The sequence below is a fragment of the Chlamydotis macqueenii genome, chromosome 1, assembly GCF_036417535.1.
Source record: "Chlamydotis macqueenii isolate bChlMac1 chromosome 1, bChlMac1.mat, whole genome shotgun sequence".
In the NCBI taxonomy this organism is placed as follows: Eukaryota; Metazoa; Chordata; class Aves; order Otidiformes; family Otididae; genus Chlamydotis; species Chlamydotis macqueenii.
In genome coordinates, this window is record NC_141556.1 from 153,348,633 (window position 1) to 153,376,429 (window position 27,797).

Here is a 27,797-nt window from a genome sequence, read left to right on the forward strand (position 1 = left end):
TTTATTTTACCTGCTTCCCGCTCTCTCTTCTTTTTTTTCTCTTCTTTAATTTTTTTTTTTTTTTTTTTTCGGCTCCTAGCCCCACTCGGCGGCAGCGAGAGAGCAGGCGGGCGGCGTTCCCGCCGCGGGGCCGGGGATGGCGAGCCCCGCCGTGCTGGGGCTGCTGCCCCCCCTCAGCTCCCCGCCCGGCCCCAACCTCAACAACAACAACAACAACAACCAGGGCGTGAGGAAGTGCGGGTACCTGCGCAAGCAGAAACACGGCCACAAACGCTTCTTCGTCTTGCGGGGCCCGGGCGGCGGGGGGGAGGAGGCGGGGGGCGCCCGGCTGGAGTACTACGAAAGCGAAAAGAAATGGAGGAACAAGTCCGGGGCGCCGAAACGGGTGATCGCCCTGGACTCCTGCCTCAACATCAACAAGCGGGCGGACGCCAAGCACAAGTACCTCATCGCCCTCTACACCAAGGACGAGTACTTCGCCGTGGCGGCTGAGAACGAGCAAGAGCAGGAGGGTTGGTACCGGGCTCTCACCGACCTGCTCAGCGAGGGCAAGGCGGCCTGCCAGGGGTCCCCCCACCGCCACCTCGCCTCCCCCTTCGCCGCCTCCTCCTGCAGCGCCGCCGCCTCCTCCCTGGCCGCCGCCGGCGAGGACCTCAACTACGGGCTGATCACCCCGGCCGCCGCTGCCTACCGGGAGGTCTGGCAGGTGACGCTGAAGCCCAAGGGCCTTGGGCAAAGCAAAAACCTCACCGGCGTCCACCGGCTCTGCCTCTCTGCCCGCACCATCGGCTTCGTGCGCCTCAACTGCGAGCTGCCCTCGGTCACGCTGCAGCTGATGAACATCCGCCGCTGCGGCCACTCCGACAGCTTCTTCTTCATCGAGGTGGGGCGCTCGGCCGCCACCGGCCCCGGCGAGCTCTGGATGCAGGCGGACGACTCGGTGGTGGCCCAGAACATCCACGAGACCATCCTGGAGGCCATGAAGGCGCTGAAGGAGCTGTCCGAGTTCCGGCCCCGCAGCAAGAGCCAGTCCTCCTCCTCTTCCTCCTCCGGGGGGGCCGCCGGGCCCGGCGGCGGCCCCTCCGCCACCCACCCCATCACCGTACCCGGCCGCCGGCATCATCACCTGGTCAACCTGCCCCCCAGCCAGACCGGCCTCCTCCGCCGCTCCCGCACCGACAGCCTCGCCGCCGGCGCCGGCACCAAGTGCACGCCCTGCCGTGTGCGGACGGCCAGCGAGGGCGACGGTTGCCGTGTGGGCTCGGTGGCCGGTAGCCCTATGAGTCCCGGCCCGGTGCGCACCCCCCTCAGCCGCTCGCACACGCTTAGCAGCGGCGGCGGGGGAGGAGGGCGGCAGGCGGGGAAGCTGCTGCCGGTGCTGGGTGGCGGTGGCCTGCAGAGCAGCCGCTCCATGTCCATGCCCGCCTCCCACTCGCCCCCCTCTGCCACCAGCCCCCTCAGCCTCTCCTCCAGCAGCGGCCTGGGCTCCGAGCCCGCCCACCCCCATCACCCGCAGCGCCCCTCCAGCGGCAGCGCCTCCGTCTCCGGCTCCCCCAGCGATGCTGGCTTCATGTCCTTCGACGAGTACGGCTCCAGCCCGGGCGGTGACCCGCGGCCCTTCTCCTCCTCTTCCACCGCCAGCAACCGCAGCAACACCCCCGAATCGGTGGCCGAGACCCCCCCGGTGCGGGACCCCGGGGGTGGCGCTGACCTCTACGGTTACATGACGATGGAGCGGCCCCCGGGCGGCCGCCTCTGTTACCGGCCCTGCCCCGACGCCGCGGCCGACCGGGGCCATCGGAAGCGAACCTATTCCCTGACCACCCCGTGCCGGCAGAGGCCCGCCCCGCCGCAGGTCTCCTCCGCCTCCCTCGACGAGTACACGCTGATGCGCGCCACCTTCGCTGGCAGCGCCGGCCGCCTCTTCCCCTCCTGCCAAGCCGGTGCTTCCCCCAAAGTCACCTACACCCCTTACCCTGAGGACTACGGGGACATCGAGATAGGCTCCCACCGCAGCTCCGGCAGCAGCAGCACCAACCTGGGGCTGCCGGCAGCGGCGGGAGGAGGAGGAGGAGGGAGAGATGATGATGGTTACATGCCCATGACCCCCGGCGTGGCCGCAGCCTTAGGGCCGGGAGGCCGGGGCGGCGACGACTACGTGCCCATGAGCCCCACCAGCGTTTCCGCCCCTAAGCAAATCCTGCAGCCCCGGGCAGGGGTGGGTGGTGGGTCCCCCGGGAACGGGAGCAGCTACAAGACCAGCTCGCCCGGGGAGAGCTCCCCCGACGACAACGGGTACATGCGGATGTGGTGCGGCTCCAAGCTCTCCGTGGAGAGCTCGGACGGGAGGCTGAGTAACGGCGACTATATCAATATGTCCCCTCGGGACCCCCAGCATGGGCCCCAGGCTCCCTCCCTCACCCCCCCCGACTTCTTTTTTGCCCCTTCAGGGCATGGCTCTGGTGAGCCCCCCAAGCCCGGCTGCTACTCATACAGCTCCTTGCCCCGCTCCTACAAGAGCCAGGACCTGGCGAAGGACAACGACCAGTACGTCTTCATGAACTCCCCAGGGAGGACGATCCCGGAGGAGGCGGTGTGCAGGGCTGTCCAGTCCCTTGCCGGCACCTTTGCCCCCTCCAGCCACACGGTGCCTTCGCCCCTGCGGCACAGCCGGACCGAGAGCTTCCTCAGCCAGCGGTGCCAGCGGGTAGCCCGGCCCAGCCGCCTCTCTCTGGAGACCTTGCGGACGATGCTCCCCAGCATGAATGAGCACCCTCTGCCGCCCGAGCCCAAGAGCCCCGGCGAGTACATCAACATCGACTTTGGGGACGCTGCCGTCTATTCTCCCCCCTCGTTGCCCACTGACAGCCCCGTCTCCTCCCTGGGCTCGGGCACAGGGCAGAGGCGCTCCCCGCTCTCTGACTACATGAACATTGATTTTGGGTCGCAGTCACCCTCCCAGTCGGGCACGGTTTCAGTGGGCTCCCTGGAAGCCCTCTCGCCAGGCTCTTCCTCTAGCACCAGCCAGCCCGACGGGCGCTACCTGAAGGCGGCTGTGGGGGTGCCTTGTTTGTCCAGCCCATCCGACGGTGGGGATTACACCGAGATGACCTTCGGCATGGCCACCACCCCACCTCAGCCCATCGTGCAGAAGCCAGAAAGTGCCCGGGTCACCAGCCCCACAGCTGGGGTGAAGAGGCTCACCCTCTCTGGGGTAGAGGCTTTCATTCTCTCCAGCCCTCCTCCGGACCCAAACCGAGGGGCCAAGGTCATCCGGGCAGATCCCCAGGGGCGCAGGAGGCACAGCTCGGAAACTTTCTCCTCCACCACCACTGTGACCCCCGTGTCCCCCTCCTTCGCACACAACCCCAAACGGCACAACTCGGCCTCGGTGGAGAACGTGTCCCTCAGGAAAAGCGAAGGCCTGGAGGAGGAGCAGGGTAGCAGCCCCATGTGCCGGGAGACCTCGGCTGGCTTCCAGAACGGCCTCAACTACATTGCCATTGATGTGATGGACGGGACCCTGGCAAACTGTGAGAAAGCCAGGTCGAAAGCCAGGCACGTCCTGAATGGGGGCATCAACGGAATGGAGATGAGCGCCTATGCCAGCATAGACTTTCTGTCTCACAACCTGAAAGAAGCAAGTGCTGTGAAAGGTGAGTAGCTACATCTGCCACTGCCTGCCATGCGTGTTTGTGCTTAGCATTTGTTTCTTGCCACGGGGTTGTGTTTTATCAGCTAGGGCACTCTCCCTCCTCACTTTCTTGAAAATCTTTTTTTTTTTTTTTTTTTTTTTTTCCCCAACATGTCCTGTAACAGACAGTCTTGGAGGAACTTGCTGGCTCTTTAATTTAGTTTGGGGATATTTCTTCACGTTTGAATTCTATTCTGCTATTATTATGAGTGTATACTTCTGGGTACCCTGATAGAAGCTAATGTTTACACGGTTACTATGTTTGTGCTGTACTTCAGAGTTTTCTTATGTAAGATTTTTGGAAAGTGTGTGAAAAATGTGACCGAAATAGTTTATGTTAATGCAGCTTCTAAATACCGTTTGAAAATGTAAAACGATTGAGTTAAAAACTAGGATTGTTGGACCGAGGGCATCAGATTACAAAAAAAATCCTTGGCTCTGTAGCTGGGGGAAGGTCAGTAGTACCAAAATGAGAAGAATAAATTTTATATCTTGATTTTGAAATACCTTATCTCTTGCAAGAGTTTAACACTAAATCATAGCGAGCGTGGAATGTGAATTTAAAAAAAAAAAAAAAAAAAGAAAAAGAAAAAAAAAATTCTTTCCAGAGCTGGCTATATGCATGAGGTGTTGTGTGTTGCATCGCACATGTCGCAGAAGGGCCAGCCCTGTGGTGGTGGTGGGTTGCTGCCTTCCAGCTGGCAGCTCAGCCCCAGCGTGGACGACCAGCCGGTTGGCTTGCTTCTGCGTGGGTTGCAAATGCTGGCTGGTTCAAAGACAAAAGCAAACTGAAGGAATCTGAAACTCGGGGTGAGGGAGAATTTAGGTTTTAATTATGTAGCTGTTCCTTTGTCGAGGTGCTAGTTACACTGTTTTAAAAAAAAAAAGAGAAAGAAACAAAGAAATCCCCCTTCCCCCCCCCCCCCAATATAGCAGCCCGCCTCTTAGCGAGTGCGCGTTCCTACGCAATTGGGGGCTGGTTGAGCAGGGCAGGGAGCAGCCAATCTGTCAAGGATTAAAAGTTAATGATGAGACACCATCGGGATTCTCTTTGCCCTCGAATTTATGCGAGACGTGGTGCTGTGAACCCCTGTGCGTATTTAGCTGTAATACACGTTTTTGGATCCAGCTAGGTGCAACGTAGTGAAGGCGGCTGCTTGGTGGTGAAGAAGTCTTGCTTCTGTACTGGCGGCACTGACAGAGGTCAGCGCTAATCAGCAAACAGCGATGGTTTGTGAAAGCCAGTTGCCGTTTTTTTCCTCCTTTTTTCTTAGTAGCTAGTGGATTTTGAAGACGAAAATATTTTCTCTTTTGATAGGAAGTACAGGAAGATGGAAAAGATGAGAGACCCACCATTTGCAGAGCAAGCTTTGAACCTAATTAAGACAAGAGGATTGGTGAATGAAATGTCAAAGTTTGAAAGGATGAACGCTGGTTCTGGATGGCTGGAAGGGCTGAGGGCAGAGCGTTTTTTGTCCATTGCTGTTAGTTTTGCTGGGCTTGTTTTCAGCATCCCCGTGGCTTGACCTGGAGTGGGGCGGATACTGTGGGTACTGCTCTCCTTGTCCAGCCTTGGGACTGTGGTCCCAGGCACTGACAAACTGTCTCACCTCTGGCTTCATAGACTGATTTTTCACAAAACCGAGGAGTTTTTCTTGAGCCACCTACAGCCCCCAATGGCTGGCAAACAAGCCCCATCTTGGGAAAGAGCTGTTTCCACAACATTCCCCAAACTGCTGACCCTAAGGCAGGGTGCGGGGTGGGGGGAGCAGGCACCAGTTACCGGGAAAACCTGGAGTGGATGGAAGCGCGGCCACCATCCAGGGGAAGAGCCACAGTGGAAGAGCCGATAAGAGCAGATAAGCAGGGGAAACCGACTGCTGTCCTTCCCAGCCAGTAAACAAAAGGATAATGTGATAAACATCACCCTGCTAACTTGGTACGCAGCGTACAGAGGAGCGGGTTCGGTTCTGCTATGTATTTGTCAAAGGGTGGTTATGGGCTTGCCTTGTTTTAATATTTAATCTGCATGCCTATTTATTCTTCCTCTTTCCTGTAAGCTTTTAAAGGCAGACCAAATGGAGAAGTGTTCTGAGGAAGCTCGTTGAGATTTAATCTCCCCATAGGAGATGAGGCTGACTTCTCTAGCACCCTCATTCCCGGGGAAGGGGGCGTGCCTGTGTGTGCTTACGGTTCTGGGGTGACTGCGGCCCATATCGGGCCGAGGCGGTAAGGAAAAAAATTCACAGAAGCATTGTCAGTCAGCAGTGTGCAGGGTTAGGTACCAAAAATTGGGGTTTCAGGTTAACTGCACTTGTGGCAAGTGAGCAGGAAAAGTCAGAGCATGGGGAAGGGGAAATGGGTCACAAAGGACTTTATTGGTGTAAGTCAAATCCAGTCATTAACTTTTGTGAATTTCCTAGTTTCTCTTTTTGTTTTCACTGGGATTTCACACCAGAGTTCGTTTATGGAAGGACTTCTGCCACTGCTTAGAAAGATCACCAAGTATTGTGCCAGTGTATTTGAATTTCAAACATTGTGATTTGGGAGACTACTACGAATTTCACGTTTTACAGAGAAAAACATGCAATTTATAGAAAACTGTATTTTAAGCATAAACAAGATTATTTTAACACAGTAGTAATTCAGATAGATTTGAGATAATTTTTACAAAGTTATGGTTTGCACAAGAGGAAGCTTATATATAATCAGCATTGTTTACTTAGTTGTTTGCACTTTTAAAAATTTTGTTTTTAACTGTATTAGCAAAGTGAGAAGGTTTACTTCTTTGAAACTTCTTAAAAAACCAGGAGAGGTTTCTAGCATAAAACAGTGGAGAATCCACACATGTTTATTGTTTAGACCAGGAGAATCTCAGAAATACAGGGTATACAAACAAGCTACTTGTAATTACCTTCTCAGTAAATTAGTATTTCGATTTGTGTAAAATACGTGTAAAAAACCAGTTTTAATTCCTCCTGAAGGTCTGTAGCAGTAGATGTGTTTTTGTGTGGGTAAGTGTTTTAAGAGATATTATTTGTATCATTTAAAGGTGGCTGGTTTTCGCGTGTAGCTTGTCTCTCTGCTATCAGTAACTTGCCTCTGCTGTAGGGAGTGCTGTGCTTCTGGAAATCTCTGCCCATGTTATCCTGTCATGGCAAGAGCAAGCAAGTGCACCCACAACTGCTGTCAAAACAGAAAAATTAAAAGGTTGCTTGAAATTATTGAGTTGTTTAGTTTTACTGTGTTCTGAAAGTGTGCAAATATTTAAGAGTTGGAGAACACTTGCCTTCATCTGATGTATAAATAAAATAATACTGTTTGGCTGAAACTTGTTACTTGCTGATAATTAGCCTTTGTTCTTAAATTATGACTGCTTTTTTGTTTAAAAACATATGAACTGTGTATGGTTTTCATTATTTATGGAGAAATTTACAGTTATTTTTCTCATATAGCGTAAATTATTTATTATGGTATATTTATGACAGATTGCACCCAATAATGATGTGACTTTTTATGGTGGATCTTAGTTCTGTTGAAGTCAAATGGGAGTTTTATCTCTGTTTCAGTGGGGTTAATATTTTACCTTTTGTGTGTAATCCTGAAATTCTTAAGTAAAATTCCCATTAAATTTAATAGGTGTGTAATAGGGAATTTTGCTTAATTGAAAACGTCAGACGTGGGTGGGTTATCTTTAATTTTGTTTTCTCTTCCGTTAACAAAATGCTCTGTAACTTGTGAATGTTTCTGGTAGTTGGTCTAGTTTTCTAAAATTGAACAGATACTATGTGTAATGGAGCAAAAAAACCTGAGGATTGTTTTCCTTCTGTGTTAGTTTATTTTGTCTTGATTTATTTAAAGAAGTAATAATCTGTAATGCATCTACTTAAGATGGTAATAAGGTAATTTTTGATAATAATGACCCCCTTGCCTTGTCAATTAGCTCTTACTTTTGTGAGGGTTTTATGGTTGCACCTAAACAATAAAAAGCCTATCTTAAGAAATCTCTTCCTGTGTCTTTCTAATGGCATTTTAGATCATTGAAGACATAACCCTTGTTTCCTTTTTTTTTTTTTTCCCCTTTGGGATTACTTTGCACAATGGATTATATTATTAAGGGTTTTTTTTCCCCTCTAATATGCCAACTGCATGAGGATATTTAATTGTCTCTTTTTGCTGAAGTTGTATTCATTTTTAAATGGTGCTGTGTTAGAAATCTATGCATCTCCTGAAGTCGTTTTTGAATAAATTAGTTGTAGTAGTTTCTCTTACTGATAAGTTCTGTGAGAACATCAAAATTAAAGTGGAAAGAACTGAACTACTTTTAATACCTTGCATAGTTTGGTGTTTTTTAACCTCTTATGCTTAGATTTAAAAAATGAGGTTTTCTGTTACTATCACTAGAAATGCACTTCTTGTCACTCAGAATAGATTTTACAGGTGGCCAAACCAAGATGGTGAGGTTTGAACCTAGCAGTGCCATTTGTGAAACACGAAGTGTAAACTGAAGTTATCTAAGAATAAATTATGCCTTCGATGTTTTAAATTATGTTGATTATATGGATGTCAGCTTTTTACAAGCAGACAAAGTATTAAAATGCATAACGTGTATTAGACTTTTATTTGCCTTTATACTTTAAATTATGTTTAGCTATACTGCTCATAGAAAGAATGTCATGGTTACTTTGAGTCATTTAACATAAATTGTTACAGACCAAGCTGAATGGTGGGTTTGTTCTAAAAGGAACCAGTACAGTCATTGCTTAAGGCAGAGGAAATGCTTAGGGTGATGATTGCTTCTGATTACTTGATTTCTTTCAAGATAGCTACAGAGGCTAACGTTTTCTTGTAAGTAAAAGGGATAAAGGAGTGTTTGAACAGAGAGAGCGTTAGGACATCCTTTATATGGTGGGTTTTGTTTTTATCTAATAAGGAGAGAATAACATGGGTTTCTTTACACTTGATCTACTACTGTTTTTAAATAGCATTAATTACACTGGAATGCTGAAGTGTTTTAAAAGTTGAAACACAGCAAGCATCCACAGACAAACGAAGCTAGAGTTAGTCTATGTAATCTAACTTTCCTCCCTCTTCAGCAGTTAAATGGCAGTTAAATGGCAATACCACCCAGGTATTGTCTGTTCGTATCTGATTTTCTCTGGAGGACCATTGACATGTTGCTTTTCAAAGTAATAAACACATAAAGAAATGGCTATATCTGGGGTCTTTTTTTTTTTTTTTCCCAATGTATGCTTTTGTACAGGTTGTCCATGTGTTTTCGCTTTGTGTCTAGGCATGTTGTGTGTTACTCGTGATACACTTGAGCAGAGTTTGTGGAAGTTTTAAAGTTACGTTGGTGCAAGGTGTGTAACAGCAATTTAAAGTGAGTACAGCGACTGATTTGATAAATTAGGACATGTAATTATGAGGGTTTCACAAGTCTTTGTTTTTTGTTGTAGCTCTTAGTGTTTGCTTAGAAGCACTCTGTGTATACATGAAAATGAGTAGCATCCTTTCACTCTTCAGAAGACCGTATAGTGACCTCAAAGTTCAGATATGTTTTGTTGGTGTGTCTGTTGTCTGGCGTGTTGTTTTTAAAGTTTTTGTGCGTATGGGTGTAGGGGGTCAAGAGTGGCAGCCTTGAAAAGCCAAGCTCAGCTGAGCAGTTCCTTTGCTTGTTGAAAAGGCTGGTTTTCCTCCTGCAGCCTTTCCAAAGGAAAACTTTCTTTGGCTGCTTTTTTTTTTTTTTTTTTTTTTTTTTTTTTTTTTTTTTTCTCTTTTCTTCACACTGGTGTTTGCCTCAGCTGCCTTTAGCTGTCTAGGGTTAGTCAATCCTCCAGGTGCTCTCAAGAGCCAGCAGCAGTAAACAGAGCCAGCAAGGGTCACTGCTCCCACCTCTTCTAAATACAAATTATAAAGTAGAATGAATTTTTCCCCCGCATCTCTGTCAGCTGTAAAGGAAACCAGGATTACTGCTTTAGATGGTATTTGCAGTTTCCACACTAATTTAGGTAGGATGAATCCCTTAGTTGTAGGGTTGTAAGGGTTTGTATTTAAAGCAAGCTTTTAAGGCTTCAGCATTCTAAGCCTGATCCAAAACGCAGAGAAATTGATGTAAAGATTGCTTGTATCTTTACAGAGACTCACCTGAAAAATGCATTTCATGGAGTGTTGAAGTGTCAATGTGTACAGTAAGAGTTGAGGCTCACGCAAAGAGAGCAGTGGCGTGCAATCTCCACTGTGTTGCTGGTCAGACAGTAAGGAATACAGTAAGGAATAACTTTCCTGGAGAGTAGGTGTGATCCCAGCGACTAGTCTGGTAAGCACGCACACGTTTTCGTGGAGTTGCGCTGTTGCTTGGTAGCTGAGGTGAAGGATGGGCCATGAAAGTAGCACTGTTCAGGAAAGGTGTTCAATCTGATAATGAGAAATCCCTTTGGAAAATGATTTAAAAGACCAAAGACAATACTCGGAGTTCTGTTACTATTCAGGTTTTTTTTTTTTTTATTTTAAGAAATTTTTGTCAAAACAGACCTTCTCAATTTTTTATCTCTCGTGATGGCCCGAAATTCTGTCTAGGTGTATCAAAAGTAGTGATTAAAAAAAATCCAGTTCTTGCACACAGAGAAGGGTAGTACGCTTCAGAAGGAGGCACATCACAAGTTACCAGTGGGGAAATACTTTCCAAAATAAACATCTTTGATACTGGGGTAGTTTTTTGTTTGTTTTCAAATCCAAGTTTGCCTGTTCAGTTAAATAAAAGTTATCCTAGGGTGTGTTTTTAATCTCAGTAAATCAATCACAGAAATAGTTAAGAGGAAAAAAAAACCACCCAAGCCCCAGATCTAAGCCTCCACCTCTGATGGTAACATCTACATGGTGGAAGAGTAGGGCAATAGCTTGATTCCATAGATTAGGAATGATTCAGTGTTTTGTTGATATTGTCAATCGTTTCAGCATCCTAGAGGAGAACACTTCCTTCCTGGCAGATGGCAGCCCCAGGGCCATGCACCTGCCATTACAAGCACTCGGTGCTAGTAATCTACCCCGGCATTGCTGTTGACAAGAGGCTAATGATTGGAGGCTGTCTGTCTGACAGCCTAAACAAAATAGGAACATATTAATCCTTCAGCGAGGGTCTGAGAGATCTTAGGAATGACAGTCAGGGCGGTATACCGAAGAATTATAATGGAATCTAATTTAGAGGTCTCTGGTAGTGTTTGCAGTGCGAGCCACTTTTGAGATAATGATGCTGCAGAAGGTGAACGATGGCTCGAAGAAGGGATTTTCTGTTTCTTCAGTGGAGCGATAGCCAGCTTTATATTAATAGCACTGCATCAATGGGAGGAAGGCTGGCGTGATGTAGCCGTGCCGGTCCTCTGCAGTGGAGTCTGCCCTTGCTGGGAGTGGGGGGTCGGATGTGCTTGCACAGAGCTCTGTCTTGTGCAGGTAAATGGGGCCAAAGCAGTGTTAGAAGGTCAGAATGTCTCCTCAGTTGTTTTTGAGTGATGTGTTTGGTGCTTGTATAATGCATTCCTGTTTCAGTTGTTTGATTTGTAATATCATGTGTTTTTATTATGTCATTACACCAGGATCCCTTATTTTATCTTTTCTTCATTTCCCTCAATGCGTGTGTTTGCTTTTCTTTGAAATGAGTGTGGGTGACATTTCTAGGGGCCACTACCCAAGGCGAGGGTATCTTTGAAGTAGGCCAGGATGTTCTTTGCTAAATTTAAAAACTACCCAAATATTACCCAGAGTTTGTAGAGTATTAAGCAGGATTACATGACGCACAGATTAGACATTGTTGAGCAGCTTGTTTTTGTTTGAAGGGGTCAAAAATGGAGGCACTGGGGCTTTAGTGTGATGCCAAAATAGCAAACTTGCTGATACCAGAAACAACAGAAGTTTCTTAGAAACAGCAGAATACAGTGGAGAATTTTCCGTACTTTTCCCAGTGATGCTTTAGTAAAACTTGTTTGGTACCTGCCGTGATGATGAGTGTAAGGTATGAAACTCATTGTTCCATTGGATCTCAGTTTCCAAGTCTGTTTCACAGATACCTTAAAGTAGAACAAGACTTAAAGTACAACTTGAGGCAGAGAACTTTGCTTCTCTTCAGTCAAAGACAAATCAATAAATCATTCCAGTAACAGTGGGAAAATCATGTTGATGAAAGAAGATCTAAGCAGTTTTGGAGTTGCCTCTTGCATTGTGTCCTCCCAGGCACTGTATTATTTAAAAACAGTGCTTAAGACAGTCCTAGTGTTCACTTTAACACCTCATTAAATTGGGTAGCATTGTCAAACTAATGTAAGAAATGAGAATTTGGAAATTTTTTTTTTCCTTGGCTCTAGGCTTTTGCTCCCTAGAAGTCACAAGATTGATTGAACAAGACATCTGACAGTTTCTGGGGGAGGGTTAGGCTTACCTTCTATGTGGGAGATGGTAGCGTTGAACAGTTGCTCAAGAATGAGGAGGCAATAATGATGCTGGCTGCCTTCTCTGATGGGGATAACTGGGGCTATAGAAAGTTATTTGCAGTAACTGGTAATGCTACATTTTAGCATTATTTTAAATAAATAGGAATAGAATTGAGAAATAGTTGCAAACCTCAGCAGTTATTTGGTTAATGCAAAACCCCTTTACATCACCAAGTTGACTGCGTCAGCTACCACAGTCTCTCCAGTGCTTGAATTATTGAGAAGTTATGGTGTGAATTTCTTCTGTAGTCTTTTTACCAGTTTCTCTGATAATGATTTTTTTTTTTCCCCAAAAACTCCAGTGAGTGATTTTAACTTATTTTAAAAGTCAGACCAAGTGTTGGGTGATGTGTCTAACCAAAACTTTCACTGATGCCCAAAAAAGTCATATTGCAAGGGAATTACAAGATTTGGATCTGGAAAATGAAGGTAAAATTCTTCCATAAGGCAGTTGCACTTGGTTATATTGTAACGTGATTCATTTTTACAATGTAAACATTTGGAAGAGTTTATAGGAGGGTGGACTTGCATCTTTTACAGCAGATTTCAGTCCCAAGCAATTATTTCTGCCAAAGTTAACGAAATATAACTATAATGATACTGTTTCTTTAACATAACAAAAAGTTACACTTTTATTGTAGCATTCTTCATAAAGATTTGTAATGGTGATTAATACTAAAGTTGTTTGTGAACTATGAAAAGTCACTTTGTAATAAAATTTTTTATGACTAATTAGTTTTGATCTAGTATAAAACTTTGAACATTTATGTTTGGATTGGAACTCAAACTTGTATAAATTAGTGCAAGGGTACATAATTTCCTCAGTGGTGAACTTGCAGAATTAGTGCTCATGACTTTAACAGTAGTTACAGAAGGATAACTACATGGAGGAGCATTAGGAATATACATACATGTGTATCTGTATGATCCTGAGGCACAGAATACTTGAGAGAATTGGCCTTAAACTACTTAGTACTTACAACTTTATAATCCCAATAGTCTAGCGGTTACTCTCACAAACAGCAGCGAGGGATTCTAACGTGCACCAATGAGTGCTAGGATAATATTGCTTTCTTTTAAATATCTACAGAAAGGCAGAACTTATTACACTGTTCTGTTTTAATCTTTAAATGTCAAATGAAAATCCTGTCAAGATAAGCTTTTAACTTTAACTGGTGTATTTTTAAATAAAGAGTAGATTGCGTGGGTTCTGAATAAATAAATTGGTAGTACTCAGTTGTTGAATGTTAGCCAGTAGGATGATTTCCAGATACAAATGCACCAGTGTATTTCAGCACTGTAAGTGATTTCTAGTCTGGGTTCTCTCTTAATTTTTTTTTCTGTTAGTTCAAGTGGCAGTAAACTGAAAGCTTTTTAAGAGATGGTAACATGAGATAGTCCATCTGTTATTAAGAAAAAAAAATCAGAACTTGATAGTAGTGAAATAGCTGGACTTTTTTTTTTGTTATTGATTTTTAGTAGAACTAGAATTCAGCCCTCAGGAAATAAATTGATTGACTTTTATTTTAATAAATATGCTAGGAAGTGGAAACAATTGATTTGGATCTTGCAGCTTGAGTGAGCACGGTCAAACTGGTGTGCCTGAATGAAGAGGGAGCTCGTCTGTGCTGTGAATGAGCTGTGTAGGATCTTCAGATACCATGCTGCTGTGCAATGGAGTCCTTGCGAGAGGTCATTTAGAGAGCTGTGAGTCTGAAATAATTCCCTAAGTATTGAGTCTGCTTCGTCGGTCACAAACATGGCAAGCTTTAACTTGCCATACTGGCCATGTGGATGTTATGTTGTCTCAGAAAAAGAAAATACTGCAACATTTTCTATTCCTCTCACTTCTGAGTAGATGTTTTCCGTTCTCTTTGTACTCATAGATTTGCTGTTGTTGCTTTTACAAGGTGGTAACATTTCAACCACACTATTTAAAGAAAAACATATTGAGAGTTATTTACGTGATATTTTTGGTCATGTAGACTCAGGCTTGTATTCTTCTTACTTTTACTTTGCCAAGGAATATAATTGTATTGATTTTTACTAATAATTTCCATATTGTTCTAGTGCAGCTTGCTCTGTTTCCGTAATTAAGCATAGGAGAAGCAGAATGCTGAAGGGAGTTTTTTGGTTGGTTGGTTTTCTTTAAAAAAAAAAAAAAAAAAAAAAAAAAAAAAAAAAGATGCTGGAACTTCAGAATGTGTACCTGGGAAATAGTGAGCTCTTCTGAGGACTGATGCAGAGGAGACAACTTTAGGCTCTCCGCCTCGAGTGGAATGAAGTGTATACGTCTTGTCCTTATCAGGTACCTTAACTCTGAAGATGTTCTTAATATTTCCTGTTAGTTTGCTTTAGATCCCAGCCAGTTTATCAGGCACTGATTTTTTCGCTTGTCTTCCTGAGGCATTTTCCCATACATTTAGTAAAGGGCTACCTGAGCAGCCAGCTCGTCTTCATTCCACTCTGGAGGCAAAGTTCTATTAAGTTCTACTGAAAATGACAAAACAGTAGACAAATATGTCGTTGTTGAAAATATATGTTAAATTTCTTTTTTGTAATCTCTTAATTTTTCTAAAAATAGTGTAAACTCATTTTTTTCTTGGCTTGTGAAGTGGTTTTGTTTTACTCATTAGTGTAGCTGTGTTTTTGTGTGTATGTGTGTGTACCAGAGTAAGATCTTAATTTGGCTTCTGTAGTCAAAGAAATGTTTCACATTTTGGTATGTCTCAAAATATATGAACTCATTATTTGCATCGATACAAACAAAGCAAATTCTTACCTGGAAGAAGGGAATAAAGTGTATTTGATACGTAAAGCCTGTTGTCTCATCAATTAAAGAAAGGAATATGCGAAAAAGAGTTATATTTGGTAATTGTTAACCCAGGAGCAGGAAACACTTGTCCAAATTCCGTGATTTAGTTTAGGAATAACATTGGAAATAAGTGGTACACCTATTAGTACAGGATTTAGTGTAGTGGGGCTATGACTGTAACTGTTGGAATGAACAGCATTGCCATCTCTTTTAAGTCTGAAATTATGTTTCTTCATTGGATCAGATGCTACTGGAGTGTTTTTTTTTGTAGTGTATGTGTTTGTCTTGGTGGTACCTTTCTTAAACTTCTCTCCTGCTTCTGTAATGTGGTAACTTTTAATTTGACGGAGGTTTCCAAGATTTTTCATAGCAGCTATGAGATATTAATAGAGAGGCTTGGAACCGTTTCTCTTTTTTCTCATGGGTTGACTTAGGTCCCTCTTTGGGCCATTTGTGACCACATAGTATAATTCTGGAATAGTAATAATTAACTACTTCAATTAATTTTTTTCAATGTACTTTAATTAAATATAGCTACTGGAAAAAAGACCTCTGAAACAGTGTGAAGTAGTCCATGGACTGTCATTTGGAAAGCCGTGATGTCGAAGAACCAGTCATTTACAGCCTGTTTATGTCGGGGTTATTTTATATGTGTTTCATGGAGGTGGTTAAGTCTTATCCCTGCCGTATAGGAAAGTGTATCTGTGGCCTCTTGTCTCAAACATAGATTGAATCTGGCTTTTTTTTTTTTTTTTTTTTTTTTTTTTTACTTAAGAGTCTTTTTGGATGACAGTTGGAGAGGTTGAGGCATCAAAGTGGAAGACACTGGCTAATTTGTTGTGCCTTTTATTAGTATCTCTGGTTGGTTGAGTTTTCCTCTTTGTAAACAGGCATCTTGTAACTGCTGAAGAAAAGTTTGGGTGGGATTGTTTAGCACAGATGGAATGGGATTATTTGCAAGCTGAGGGAGGATATTCCAGAGAAGGCAATTTATCCATGTTTTTCCTATCAAGTTTTGTGGAATTCAGCTGTGCTGGGCTCCTCTTTTGGTCTGATGGACACATGAGTATAATGAAAAGGCAGAAATGTCTTCCTCTGAGGCTACAGGATGGCCACAGGACTTCAGTATCTTAGAGGACCTTAACATAGGTGTTTTGAGCGAAGCTGCTTAATGTCTTCTGTGTTGCAGATTCCAGCACTCAAGTGTCTTCAGTGTGTCCTAAGAGTCCATGTTCCTGTTTCAGATTTCCCCATAGATGATGAGTTTTTTCGTCTAGATTGTGTTCTTGTACTTTATGTAGAACTGAGAGGTTTGATCCAGTCTGTAGACACCTCATTTGCACCTTATGAGAAGCCTGCTGATCAGCCTTCTTAAAATAAGGATGTGGCTTCTGTAAGTAGTCACTAGAAGGTTACCGGTACCTTTTAAGTATTGAAGAGGCTGGTCAAAGCCAGGCTTGGAGATTGCCACAAACCTGTCTTCCCTATCTATAGAGGGAGCCTATATGCTTGGCGTAAATGGAACATCTAACTTCCAGAGGTCTGTGGCTTGTGAGATCAAACTTGCTGTGTGGAGTCTATTTTAAGCAGAAGGAATTGAAATGAGACTGATATTTGTATGTGGATCAGCTGGCGTAGCTAAGTATTCCTGCCTGACTTGGACTGTGCTCTAGTTAGTTGATGATGTATTGTACTTGTTCAGTAAATGTGAAATTAAAAGGGATTTGTATTTTCTCTAGCTATGCAGCTGCTGCACTGTTGGCTGAGCACTTCTCAATGTATTTCCTGGTCAATCACAATACGTGAAATGTGCAATGGTATCAGGGCCTTAGCACTTGGAAGCGGTCCTGGTTTCTGCTAGGATGGAGCTGATTTTCTTCCCAGTAGCTGCTGGGTTTTGGGTTTAATATGAGATTTGGTATGTGAAGAAGGTTGGTAATATACTGATTTTATTAGTTATTGCTAAGAGATCCAGGACTTTTTCCCACTTCCCAGGTCTTGCTAATGTGCAGGTGCAAGAAGGTGGGAGGGCAATAGCCAGTACAGCTGACCCAAACTGGCCAGAGGAAGTGTTCCATAACATAGGTGTCATACTCAGTATATGAGGGGGGTTGGTTGGTGGGCAGAAATCCTGAAATAGCTGTTCCGAGATCGCTGCTTTGGATTATTCTGAGATAACTCTTGGTTCTGCTCTGTGATCGCTGCTCAGGATGGACTGACTGTATTGGTTGTCAGGTTGTTGGGCGGTAAGAAATCGTGCGTAATTTGTTTTGTATATTCTATTATCATTATATTTCAGAATAGATATATAAAATATCATCTTTCCCTTTGCTGTCCTAGTAAACTTTCTTTATCTCAATGCACAAGTTTTCCTTTCTTTCTGATTCTCTCCCCCATCCCACCTGAGAGGGGGGAGGGTGAGCGAGTGGCTGCATGGTATTTAGTTACTGACTGCGGTTAAACCACAACAGAGGCAAAATTGAGCTTCAAAGGTGCAGGTGCCTTGGGGAAAATACTAGTATTTTGCAAAGTATTTATTCATGCATGTTGTCTGCGATCTTTCCTTTTCCATTCTTTGCAGAGTGTCCTTCTAGATCAGCACTGTATCCTACAGGAAGCTATAGTTCTTTAATGTGATATTCGGAAGTGTTCATCACACCTATTTGAGACGTCCTAAGCAGCTTTAAAGAGCTGGCAGTGGGAGAAAAATATATGCAGGTTTTTATGTACTGGAAAATCTCCCTGAAGTCTAGGGGAATTCTCTGCTGAGCATCGTGGGACTAGAGCCAAACTCTTACGTATCCCATCTTAAGTGACAAAGATGGTTTTAAATCTGTTTTATAAAAGCAGTCCCCACAACATAATACATTTCAAAAAGATGACAGTGTCAAAATATATTGCTATAAGTAAAATGTTTTTTTTTTTTTCAAAACTGCTCCGTAAGGTACCAGTGAGCCTTTTTAAGAAAATTAAGCATCATTGGTTGCTTATAAACATATTTACTGGCAGCAAATCAGGGGAGCCATAAAACAAAACAGAACAAAGACACCTGTGTGAGAGCACTTGGGAGAGGAGGAAAAAACAGAGCTGATGAAACAGTACAGTGCAGCTCTGTTTGTGTAAATATTTACTGAGAGCTCCTGTGACTATGGATGAAAGTGCATCTTACTCTGGAGTTAGCAATATTATGCATAAATGATGCTTTTTTTTCTTTTTTTTAAAAGTCTGAAGTTTTGAGAAAAGTACTGTGAAGGCACACTGTGCTCTGACAGCGTAGTATTTTTCATATTTAAACAAATAATTTTTTTTTTTTGTCTTTGGGAAGGTAACATTTTGTACTGCAGATAATTCTATTTATTTATTTATTTATTTTCCCCCAGAAAATAGGTAGTTTCTCATCTTTGTTCAGTGTAGTGTGTCCATGAGAGCATACTGAACCTGGCAATTGCTGGTGGCTGGGTGTCACAAGCAGAGTAGGTCCTGCGGTGTGTTGCAAATGAAGTGAAGGAATGTGCTCAGAGGAGATGCAGGGAGAAACAGCTTCCTCTGCTTGAGGGAAAACCTGCTGGTTTCCTGGACTGGGAGCTGCGTCCCTAAGGCGTGGTGAACTGGGATTGCTCTGCTTTGGTCTTGGCTCCCCTTCATCATGGAAGGTTTGTAAGTGGTCTGGTGGTATGGGGAAGTTCACCTTTTCACAGAGCTTTGTTGTAATAGCTCTTTCTCACAAATTTAGTCTTTCATATTCTTTTTGCAGTCTTCTTTCCAAGCACTTTTGTGGAGTAGGTTCGTATTTTTTTTTAGTTCTTTTCTGGGTTGCTAACAGGAGCAATACATTTGATAAGCCATAATCACAATTGTATTGAGTTAATTTACTGTAGTTAGTAGAAAAATATATTGTGCCTGTGTGCATGTACAGTGCCTGGAACTATAGCCTGCATTAATAGAGGTTTCTAAGAACAGCAATATAAAAACCCCAGAGTTTACAGAATAAAAAAAGCCTTTAAAATAAGGAGACTCTAGCTTTATTCATGGAAGTATTTGACTTTTTTTTTTTTTAATTCAAACATTTGTATATAGAAGCTTGAATTATTGTTGAAGTGGTGTTAATAAAGGAAAAAGTTTAAGGGCTTAACCTGATTTGTGCTACTGTATTAACAACTCTGAACTACCAGACATAGTTTTAAATGTAACAAGATTAATAGCTGAAGTGAAATGTGTAGCTGTTTAATGACTCAGTAATGATACCTCAAAAGATACAAAATTGTGAGAAAGTAAATTGTTCTTACTTTTTTTTTTTTCTGAGCAATATTCCTCAAAACACATCAGCTCATTCATTTTTTTAGTGTGAGAAAAGAATCCTAACCTGATCTTGTGGAAGAAAACTCTTGAAACTTGGTCGGAACACCTGCTGCAGTCTCCATACAGACTTTGTAAATCCAAAACCTCTTTTGATATTGGGTGCTTAAGTCCTTGAGGCAGGGATCTGTCTTTCAAAGAGAACCTGGAAGAAGTGTTTCTCTTCTTCTGCCCACAATATTTATGTAGGTAGGACACTCACTCAGGACTGACCAGCATCCAGTACCTTTCTGTCTCAAAAAAAAAAATTTCGATAATCTTTCCCCCTTCCCCATCCCTAGCACATCTTACCCATATATTCTTTGGTAGAGTGCTCTCGTTCTTTCTTACCGAAGCTGTTTTTATGGAATAATTAGATATCCACTGTAATAGAAAGAGAGAGTGAACATGACTTTCCACAGCTTACATGAGTCCTTATCCCTGTTCCCATTAATATTTAAATTTTTAATATTAATAATTCTTCAATTTAATCACTGGAAAAGATTGCTTTTTCTCCCAAGTGAGAGAGAGAAAAAGCATGCTTTTCAACTCTTTGAGAGCACTCTAACATTGTATGTTCAGGCGTATGGATGGAGGTAACCTTGTGGCTAAGAAGAAGATTTTTGGACTTTGATACTGGCGATTGATATCTAGAATGGAAGTCAGGTTCTCACGTGTGGATCTAACCAGAAGTCTGGTTTCCTTCCCCCCCCACCGCCCCTTGCCATTTACTGTTACATGCCTGGAATAGGTCCACCAGCATTTTAGTTGGCAGTTGTGTGAGAACATCAGGCTCTACTCACAAGAGGTTTTTTTTTTTCTTGTCAGACCTTGTTGCCCTTGTTAATGACTACTGCTATATATTCAAAGAGGGACAAATATGCCTTTGACATCCCAATGGAGCAAACTTCCACGCAAAGGTGTGTAAAAGGATATGGTCTCAGCTCCTAAAATGAATACCAAGTCATACACCTCAGAGACTTGGAGATCTTTCATAACTCTTATTCGTCTGAGCCTAACAGAAAATAGGGCAGAAGAATTATTGCTTAGAAGTGCCTGTTTCTTCTCCTTGACAGTAAGGAGCTGGAATGACTAGCTCTTCATAGGGTGAGTAGTTCAGAGATGTAGAGGTGCACATTTAGGATGGCAGAAGTTAGCTGAGTATTGCCTACTGTATGCTGTAGGGGCAGATGTGCTACTTCAGATGTTTTTGTTGTGTCTCCAGAGATGGGGTTCGTAGGTACTGCAGTGTATTAGTCACCAGTTCCTTCCTCCCTCGCCCTTCATCACTTGTAAGGTGAGCATGTTGTTCTGCAAAAGTTTCTTCTCTTAAGAAACTTCTGTATGCAAAGTGGTGTTGGAGTTTGTGTGTTGCTGTCAGTCTGTTCCTGGGAAGAGCTGCACTGTCTCGTTGACGTGGTGGAAGGAGCTGTAAAAGTCAAGCCAGCCGCCTGATTGAGACAGCGTTTGCAGTGTTGGCTTTTGCATCTGTGCTGATGAAGGAGTGGTGTGATGGTTGTAAGATGGGAGGCAACTCCAGTTGCACCAGTCATGGTCATCAACCAAGAACGTGACTTCTTGTTCCACGATGGTTAAATCCTGTGCGTGTGCACTGTCACGTGGCTCTTTGGCTGGCCGCCACACACTAATCTTTTCAGTGGCAAATTTTCTATATAGTTTCCACATCTACTTCTCTGTGTGTGTTTCTGTCCCTCTTACAAACTCCCAGTGGAAGGCCAACAGGACTAAACATTTTTTTTTTTTCTAGCGTTTTGTATGCTCAGGGAAAGCAGCTTGATTTTGTTTGATTTCATAAGATATTTTGGAAAGGTTATGTACCCAACTTGTAAGGGAGAGAATAAGTGAACAAATTTCAGATAGTACTGTGTTGAAGTTTTTTGTCTGATTTATTTTATCCATAACGATGGGATTCAATCACATCTATACAAACTTGTTTAACAGTACACAGTGGCTGCAGCTCTGAAATTAAGAGGTATAGTAGCAACTGTATTAAATTAATCCTGGAAAAATGAGCATGTCTAGTTTCTTAATTTTAAATTTGAAGTGCCTATTTTTATTATAATTGATGTGGGAAATGTATTTCTGGACCAGTACTTTAACTATAAATTCATTATAATGACATTTGTGAGTCTAATCCTTTATTTTCCACATAATTACATTTTAATGTTTAGTTATTCATACTACAAAATGTATAAGAACCTTGACAAAATGATATGAAACACAAATTATGTCAAATTCTGAAATCAACTAAGCGTAGCCCTCATCTTCATCTATTACTTCTATTGTAGACCCAGCTCTAGGGTAAGGTTGCACGTAAATAAGTGTTAGTTATATAAGTGTATGGTATCAAATACAGATTACTTTGATTTTAGTGCCTTTGGATAAAAGTTGACACTTACTATAAATTGTGGTGATTTGTCCATGCCATCAGATGAATGTTTTAGCCTCTCATGTGTATGCTGAGACATTAAAAAAAAAAAAAAAAAAAGTACTTGCAGGTGCTCACATGCAGCATCTTTTTCCAGATAATCTAGTGTTTTGTTCCTACTTAGATTACATCTTTCCCCGTGGTTATCTTAATGCGATTCAAGATGTTATGACTTTTTAACTATTTGACACAAGAGTTGAAAGTACTGTAAAGTTCATTTTAATGTAGATAACTGCGACCATAAATTCCCTACTTTGCTACTGAAAATAAATTCAGTGATTTTTTTTTTTTTTTTCCTTATTATCAGTCATGAAGAATCCATGTTGACCTGATGCTCACTTTTCTAAATTTGTGAAGCAACAAGGACGTATCTATACAACATTATGTACTCTTTCTTAGTGCCCTGACATTCCAGAAGAGCCTGGTTACTTGGGGCAGCGTGTCTCCAATTATGATCAACCATGACTTATTTAAAAAACAGATAATAATGTGGCTTTTTAATTTCATGTTTTAACTTGTTTTTCCCATCAAGTGTGGAAGTGTTTTACTTCGGAATGGGTATTATTCCTGGGCTTTGTAAACTGTTAGAGCATGCTACCTCGTGTTTTCCTGCGAAGTGTTGGTAAGGCGAATGTTTAAGCTCTGATCGAAACGTTTTCCTATGATGCTGGCGCAGCTCGGCTTTATTTGGTATGAACAGTCCTGCTGAGTGGAGCTTAGGTTCCCTGGAATTGCTTGTGAAGAGCTGTAGCTCAGCACATGAGTTGTTTTGTTATCTTTAGCAGGGTTACCAGTGTACTTAGTAAGTATAGTATTCACTAAATTGCTTAATGAGAGTGAGAGCCAGGTCAGGATTTGGCTCCTGCTGTGCATCTCCCTGGTAGCATCGTGGGGAGCAAGCAGGCTGCAGTCGCATTGGGATGCTTGGCCAAATCTGTGACCTTACAATGTGTATCAGCACGTGTCCTACAGTCCCTCCCATGAAGAAGCCCTCGGAGACTGTGGTTCAGACCATTTCCCATTGCCGTCAGTGCCAGGTGGGCATGGGTTTATCGCTGTCAGGACCCATCGTGTCCCTCCCCACCCTCAGCCCTGCCTCCCCGCTCCACTTGCTCGCTGACACTGGCTGCTCTGGGCGTAGGGAAGGTGCTGTGGAGACGCAAGGCTCCCATCCGTGTGGGTGCCTGTGGGCCCATCTCCTGCAGGATGCCTGGCCAGGTACAGCGCACGGTGCTGGAGAGAACTGGAGGATAGGTAGGGCAGTGCTGGTGGAGGGGATGCTTGCCTTTTCCAGCCAGCCGGTTGTGTGGTCCAGGGCCACGTGTCTCCTCCTGGGTGTCGGGGGGACCCAGGACGTCTCCTTGCGGGTGGGATTTGGTTCCTTGGGCTGTGCCATCTAATGGCCTAGCCCAGTGCCCACAGACGTACGTGGTGTTAACCTTCGGATTTGGTTGTATCAATAGGATTGTTCTTCCAGGAGAAGTTAGTTAGCAGGATCAGAGCCTGAAATCGATTTGGCAGGCAGCGTGGGGAGGGGAAACAAAGGGACAAAGCCACCAAGAGATTTGCTTGGAGTCAGGGCAGAAGCCCGTGGCAGAGCTGGGGGTTCTGCGCCCGATGCCTGATCCACTCTGGCACTTGCGCTGCCAGTGGAATAAATTTACTGGTTATGAATAACCAGCAATGCATTTTACTGTGAGGCACATGGATAGCTGTTTCTGTCTGCATGCTTGTTAGCAGATGAGAATTATTTTTAGGAATTAAGAAAATTTTTTTTCATTGCTTATTGACTTTGAAAATTAATAAGCAGACAAGGTCTTCTTTAATTAACTAACCATTATATTCTCTTCACAGTATATTTAACAAATCTTTGACTATTTGGTAGTTTCCTAGCAATTTGCCTGTGCATTTATTATCAGATTTATTCCTCAAGAAGCACTGGTGGAGTCAGATGACTTCAAGTAGTTTTGGAAACTCAGCAGTGATTATAGATGCTTTTCTTAATAAAGCCCAAAACCAAGAGGAAACCTCAGTTTTGACACAGTGCTGGACTTTGTATTTTGATTTGTGTGTGCCCATGGGGAAATGAGGTTATCAAAGAATATATGTGTGTCCTCTAGGAATTTTGTTTAGTTTCTGGATAAGGACGGTGTATACTGGTGTGACTTGCTGTGTAAGTGGAATGTTGACCTGAGACTTGAAATCAGTAAAAGATACCGATCACTGAAGTAAAAATTAACAGTGATAGTGATGTAATATTTTATTTTTTTTTTTACTTTAACATGGAACTTGTAACTTCTGTCTTGCAAGTAGGCTTCCTCTGAAGGAAGCTGTTGTTATTGCTGTTGTGTGGTTCAAGTGGTAGCAGTAGTTATTCTTCCTTTCATTATTCAAAGCTTCTTCAAAACCTGATTCAAAGCTTACTGAAGTCAAAGGAAATTGTTTCATTATTGAAGATGACATTTGGGTTAGGTTTTGAGTTATAGGTCAGCATTATAGACTCAATGGATGACGTGTTTATTGCGTCATAGGCTCTTAGGTTTGTGCCTATAATTCCATTGTCCACCTACAAAAAACTCTGTGAACTAAGTTTGGAAGTGCTTTGAAGCATCGGCCACTTCACCTGCTCCAGTTTAATTCTGGCTGGAAAGTACCTCTTATGCTGTAAGACCAATGGCAGTTGCTAGAAATCCTCCCTGATGACCGCCCTAGACTGACATACTTCTGGAAATGTACTTGTTTGTGTTCTTTGCATGAACAAGAATATCTTGTTCCAATTTTCCTATCTGAACACATGATTTTTTTTTTTTTTTCTTTAACTATATTTGGCTTTCGCCATCATGTGTCCGCTTTTGGGAACCTAAATTTATTTGTCAGATTGATTTCCCTTTGGAGGAGGAAAGCAATAACACAGAATCAGCGTGTCTCTTTAAACACTCATTTGTTTGCCCACATGATGCATTTATCCTGCTTCCCTGAACAAAAGTCAGAATAAAACGGTTAGGCAGCTCTTCCTCAAACAAGGGATCTCCGCTCCCTTCTGAGAGCGACCCATCCATCCTGCCACACCTTCTCCCACACAGCCTTACTGGAGGGTGACAGCAGTTTTGGGGCTCCCTTGATTGCATCATAAGCCAGTTCAAGTTCTTAATTTGAAACACCCTCCCAGCCCAGACAATGAAAGTTTATTTTCTGAAGATTGAATGGGTAGATTCAACTTAGTTTCTGATCAGAAAAGTGGCAGCAAATAAATTGCAATGGATGGGAGGCAATGAGATGTTCTCCTTTAGTCTTGTCAAGCGATTAATTAATCTCAAACTAGGTCATGAAACAAAATTCGAAGTAGTATCCCAAGTGTCTGATCATATAGCGGCTCCAATTGACTCCAGCAGGACTGATTCCTTAAGTAAACCTTAGCTCTGAGAGATTCAGTAGCAATTTTACTGCATAACTCACCTTGGTTGTTTAGAGCAGCTTTGTAGTCAGTAATCTAGAGAAGATTTCTTCCATTTGCATACCTACCCACTTTTTTTTTACTTCTGGAATAATAGTTATTTAGTAAATCAAATAACTAAATTAGAAGAAGATTCCTTCTATACTTTGCTTACGTTTTTAGAAGACTCTCTCCCTAAAGACAATATAGTCTCAGGAAACTTGTTTTTAATATCTGGAAATTGATAGCTTTTGATAACACCCAGCTGACTGAAAAAAACAGTTGAGTTTGTACCTACTTTCTGCAACCCCTTTTCCTTTCCATTGATGCAAACAATGATGGTCACAACTTGAACGGGGGGGGATTTTGTGCTGGGTTTTCTAACCAGCTCTGTCTCCCTTCTGGTCTGAAGAGCCACAGCTGAAAACTTCTAACACAAGGAGGTGATACTGGATTGGGGAGTACACCCTTTATTCCCTCTGCAATACCTTATCATGAATACAAATATAAAGGCAGTTATTGCATAGCTTTTTTTTCTTCCTATGAAAACTCGTTCTGAATAATCACTCTGTGGTATTTTTTGTGTTGTTTAATTCATAAATGTGAATTACTACTTTTTTTTTGCAGCTTTTATTGACTTTCTTTCATTTTTCTTTTCAGAGTGAAGGAATTACTTTTCTCACCATGACCTCAAACAACAGAGTACAACATTCAAAGAAGCTGCTCGGCATATACCTTTTTGGTTTGGTGTGGGGGTTTTTTTGTTGTTTTGAGGTTGTTTTTTTTTTTTTTTTTTTTGTAACTGAAGCTGCTTAAGGTTTACTTTTTGTTGTTGTTATTGTTGGTCCGGACAGTTACTTAACTGTTGTGGACTAAACCGTGCAACAAATCTGGGAGGAAGGGAAAGCAACCTGCCTAACTCATTACCTGTCCATGGCATCTACGGTATCATTTTGCTGCTGTTTCGACAGAAGTTGGAGATGCTCTTTAGATCGTAGGAACTTTTCTGCTGGCCTCTTTAACTAACGGCCAATGCCTTCATTTCTTTTTTTTCTGCAAAGACAGACTGTATTTATTCTTCGGCATATTCGGGGATTCTGTAACACCTGCTGAAGCAGTACGATCTGGTATTTACTGGCATAATTTCAAGCCTACCACAGCGCTACCTCAGTTCAAAGTAAAGCCGGATTTGCGGTGTTGGTGTACAACAGAACCTCCTTTATCGCTCTATGCTGAGTCTCTCTCAAGAACGGTCGGTCGTCAGCCTTACTGAACTCGCAACGCGTACAGCTGCTGCTGCTGCGTTGTGAATCGCTAGCCGCAGGGTTTACTTCTCAGACAAAGCCGAACCAGGGCACTGAAAAGTCTAAAATGGGATGAGACTCTGTGAATCGGACTTGGATGGAGGATTCAGAGGAGTTAAAATATATATATAAAAATGTGTAACTGAAGCAACGTAAGTTAAAAACATCAAACTGTATTGGGGGTATCTCTCTTTACCTTTGACACACCTGTTTAATCCTCTCTATGTAGGTGTTTATGTAGGTACTTCAGATTGCAAAAGCCTTTTCTCTCCTATTTACAAGCTCACTTTTGTCAGCTAACCCTGTTCTTAGCTGCGTTTCTTGTAACCAAAAATCCACATAGGCATGCTAGGAATGCAGGGATGATAATGGGTATCGGGCAGATTGAAGCACTAATATTAACACAGTATTATCTTGCCATGTAGAAAGTCCTGATATTTGCCTTTTACCAGGAAAGCACCGCTGCAGCTGCCGGTGTTATTACAGGGAAGAAGAACCATTGCAGTCACTTATCTTGAGTTCTTTTCAAGGCCACTCGTGCATCGCATTTCCAGTAGCCTGAAAATCCGAGTGATGTGGCAGCTACCGTCACAAATGTCACACACAGCTGTTGCACCAGACTAGCAGAATGTCATGCCACCTTGTTTCTCTTTTGATAAATTTGTTGTAGAGTTCATATACATTTTAAAGGTACCTCCCCAGTGCCTGCTCTGATAGACATGTAAGTATTACTAAGTTATTTGACTTATGTGAGGCTTTTTTTTTTTTTTTTTTTTTTTTTTAAATCATTGTGCTAGGTGGAACATGTACTTCACTATTAATGATGCATTATCTTTTGGTTTTTTTTTTTTTCTGAGGAAGACAAGAATCGATGTCTTACAAATATAATGAATGGCAATGCGGTCTTCCTACTTACATGTTGAATTTTTAGAACTGAGGATTGTATTACAAGACAAAGATGAATGTAAACTAATTCCTCCCTACCCCATGACACACTTTATTTTTCAGTGTAATTTTGGGGGTCTTAAATCACAGCAATGCATAGGCTAATATGATATTAGATCTAAAATCAATTTAAATATCTAATCCATCTGTTTGGGGTTTTTTGTTTTTAATAATAATAATACTATAACTGGTTCTAAGATATTCTAAAATGCTGCTTGTTCAAGTCTGGAACTGAAAAAAAAAATAAATACCTTTGACATTTTCTTTCTGACCCTTCCCATAGCACTGAGTGTGGTACCTGCTGAATTCAATGTTTTGAACTTCTATTTTAAAGTAGCC

The 27,797-nt window shown here is 42.8% G+C and overlaps 1 protein-coding gene across 2 annotated transcripts; it reads left to right on the top strand.

Moving 5' to 3' along the window:
- On the top strand, nt 1–26,649 carry IRS2 (insulin receptor substrate 2). 2 transcript variants are annotated; one of them, XM_086770553.1, is made up of 2 exons: nt 1–3,656; nt 25,870–26,649. In XM_086770553.1, exons 1-2 carry the CDS (start codon nt 137–139, stop codon nt 25,872–25,874), a joined length of 3,525 nt encoding a protein of 1,174 aa, XP_086626679.1. In that variant the 5' UTR covers nt 1–136; the 3' UTR covers nt 25,875–26,649. The 2 variants fall into 2 exon arrangements, with proteins under 2 accessions (XP_086626679.1, XP_086626670.1); XM_086770544.1 differs by lacking the exon at nt 25,870–26,649 and adding an exon at nt 5,013–7,699.
- Nucleotides 26,650–27,797: the final 1,148 nt, after the last annotated feature.

Bases quoted from the DNA above. Each gene is read 5' to 3' on its own strand.
- IRS2 (XM_086770544.1), top strand. From the start codon at position 137: ATGGCGAGCCCCGCCGTGCTGGGGCTGCTGCCCCCCCTCAGCTCCCCG. The intron at 3,657-5,012 runs GTGAGTAGCTAC...CTCTTTTGATAG, and splicing joins AGAAGCAAGTGCTGTGAAAG to GAAGTACAGGAAGATGGAAA.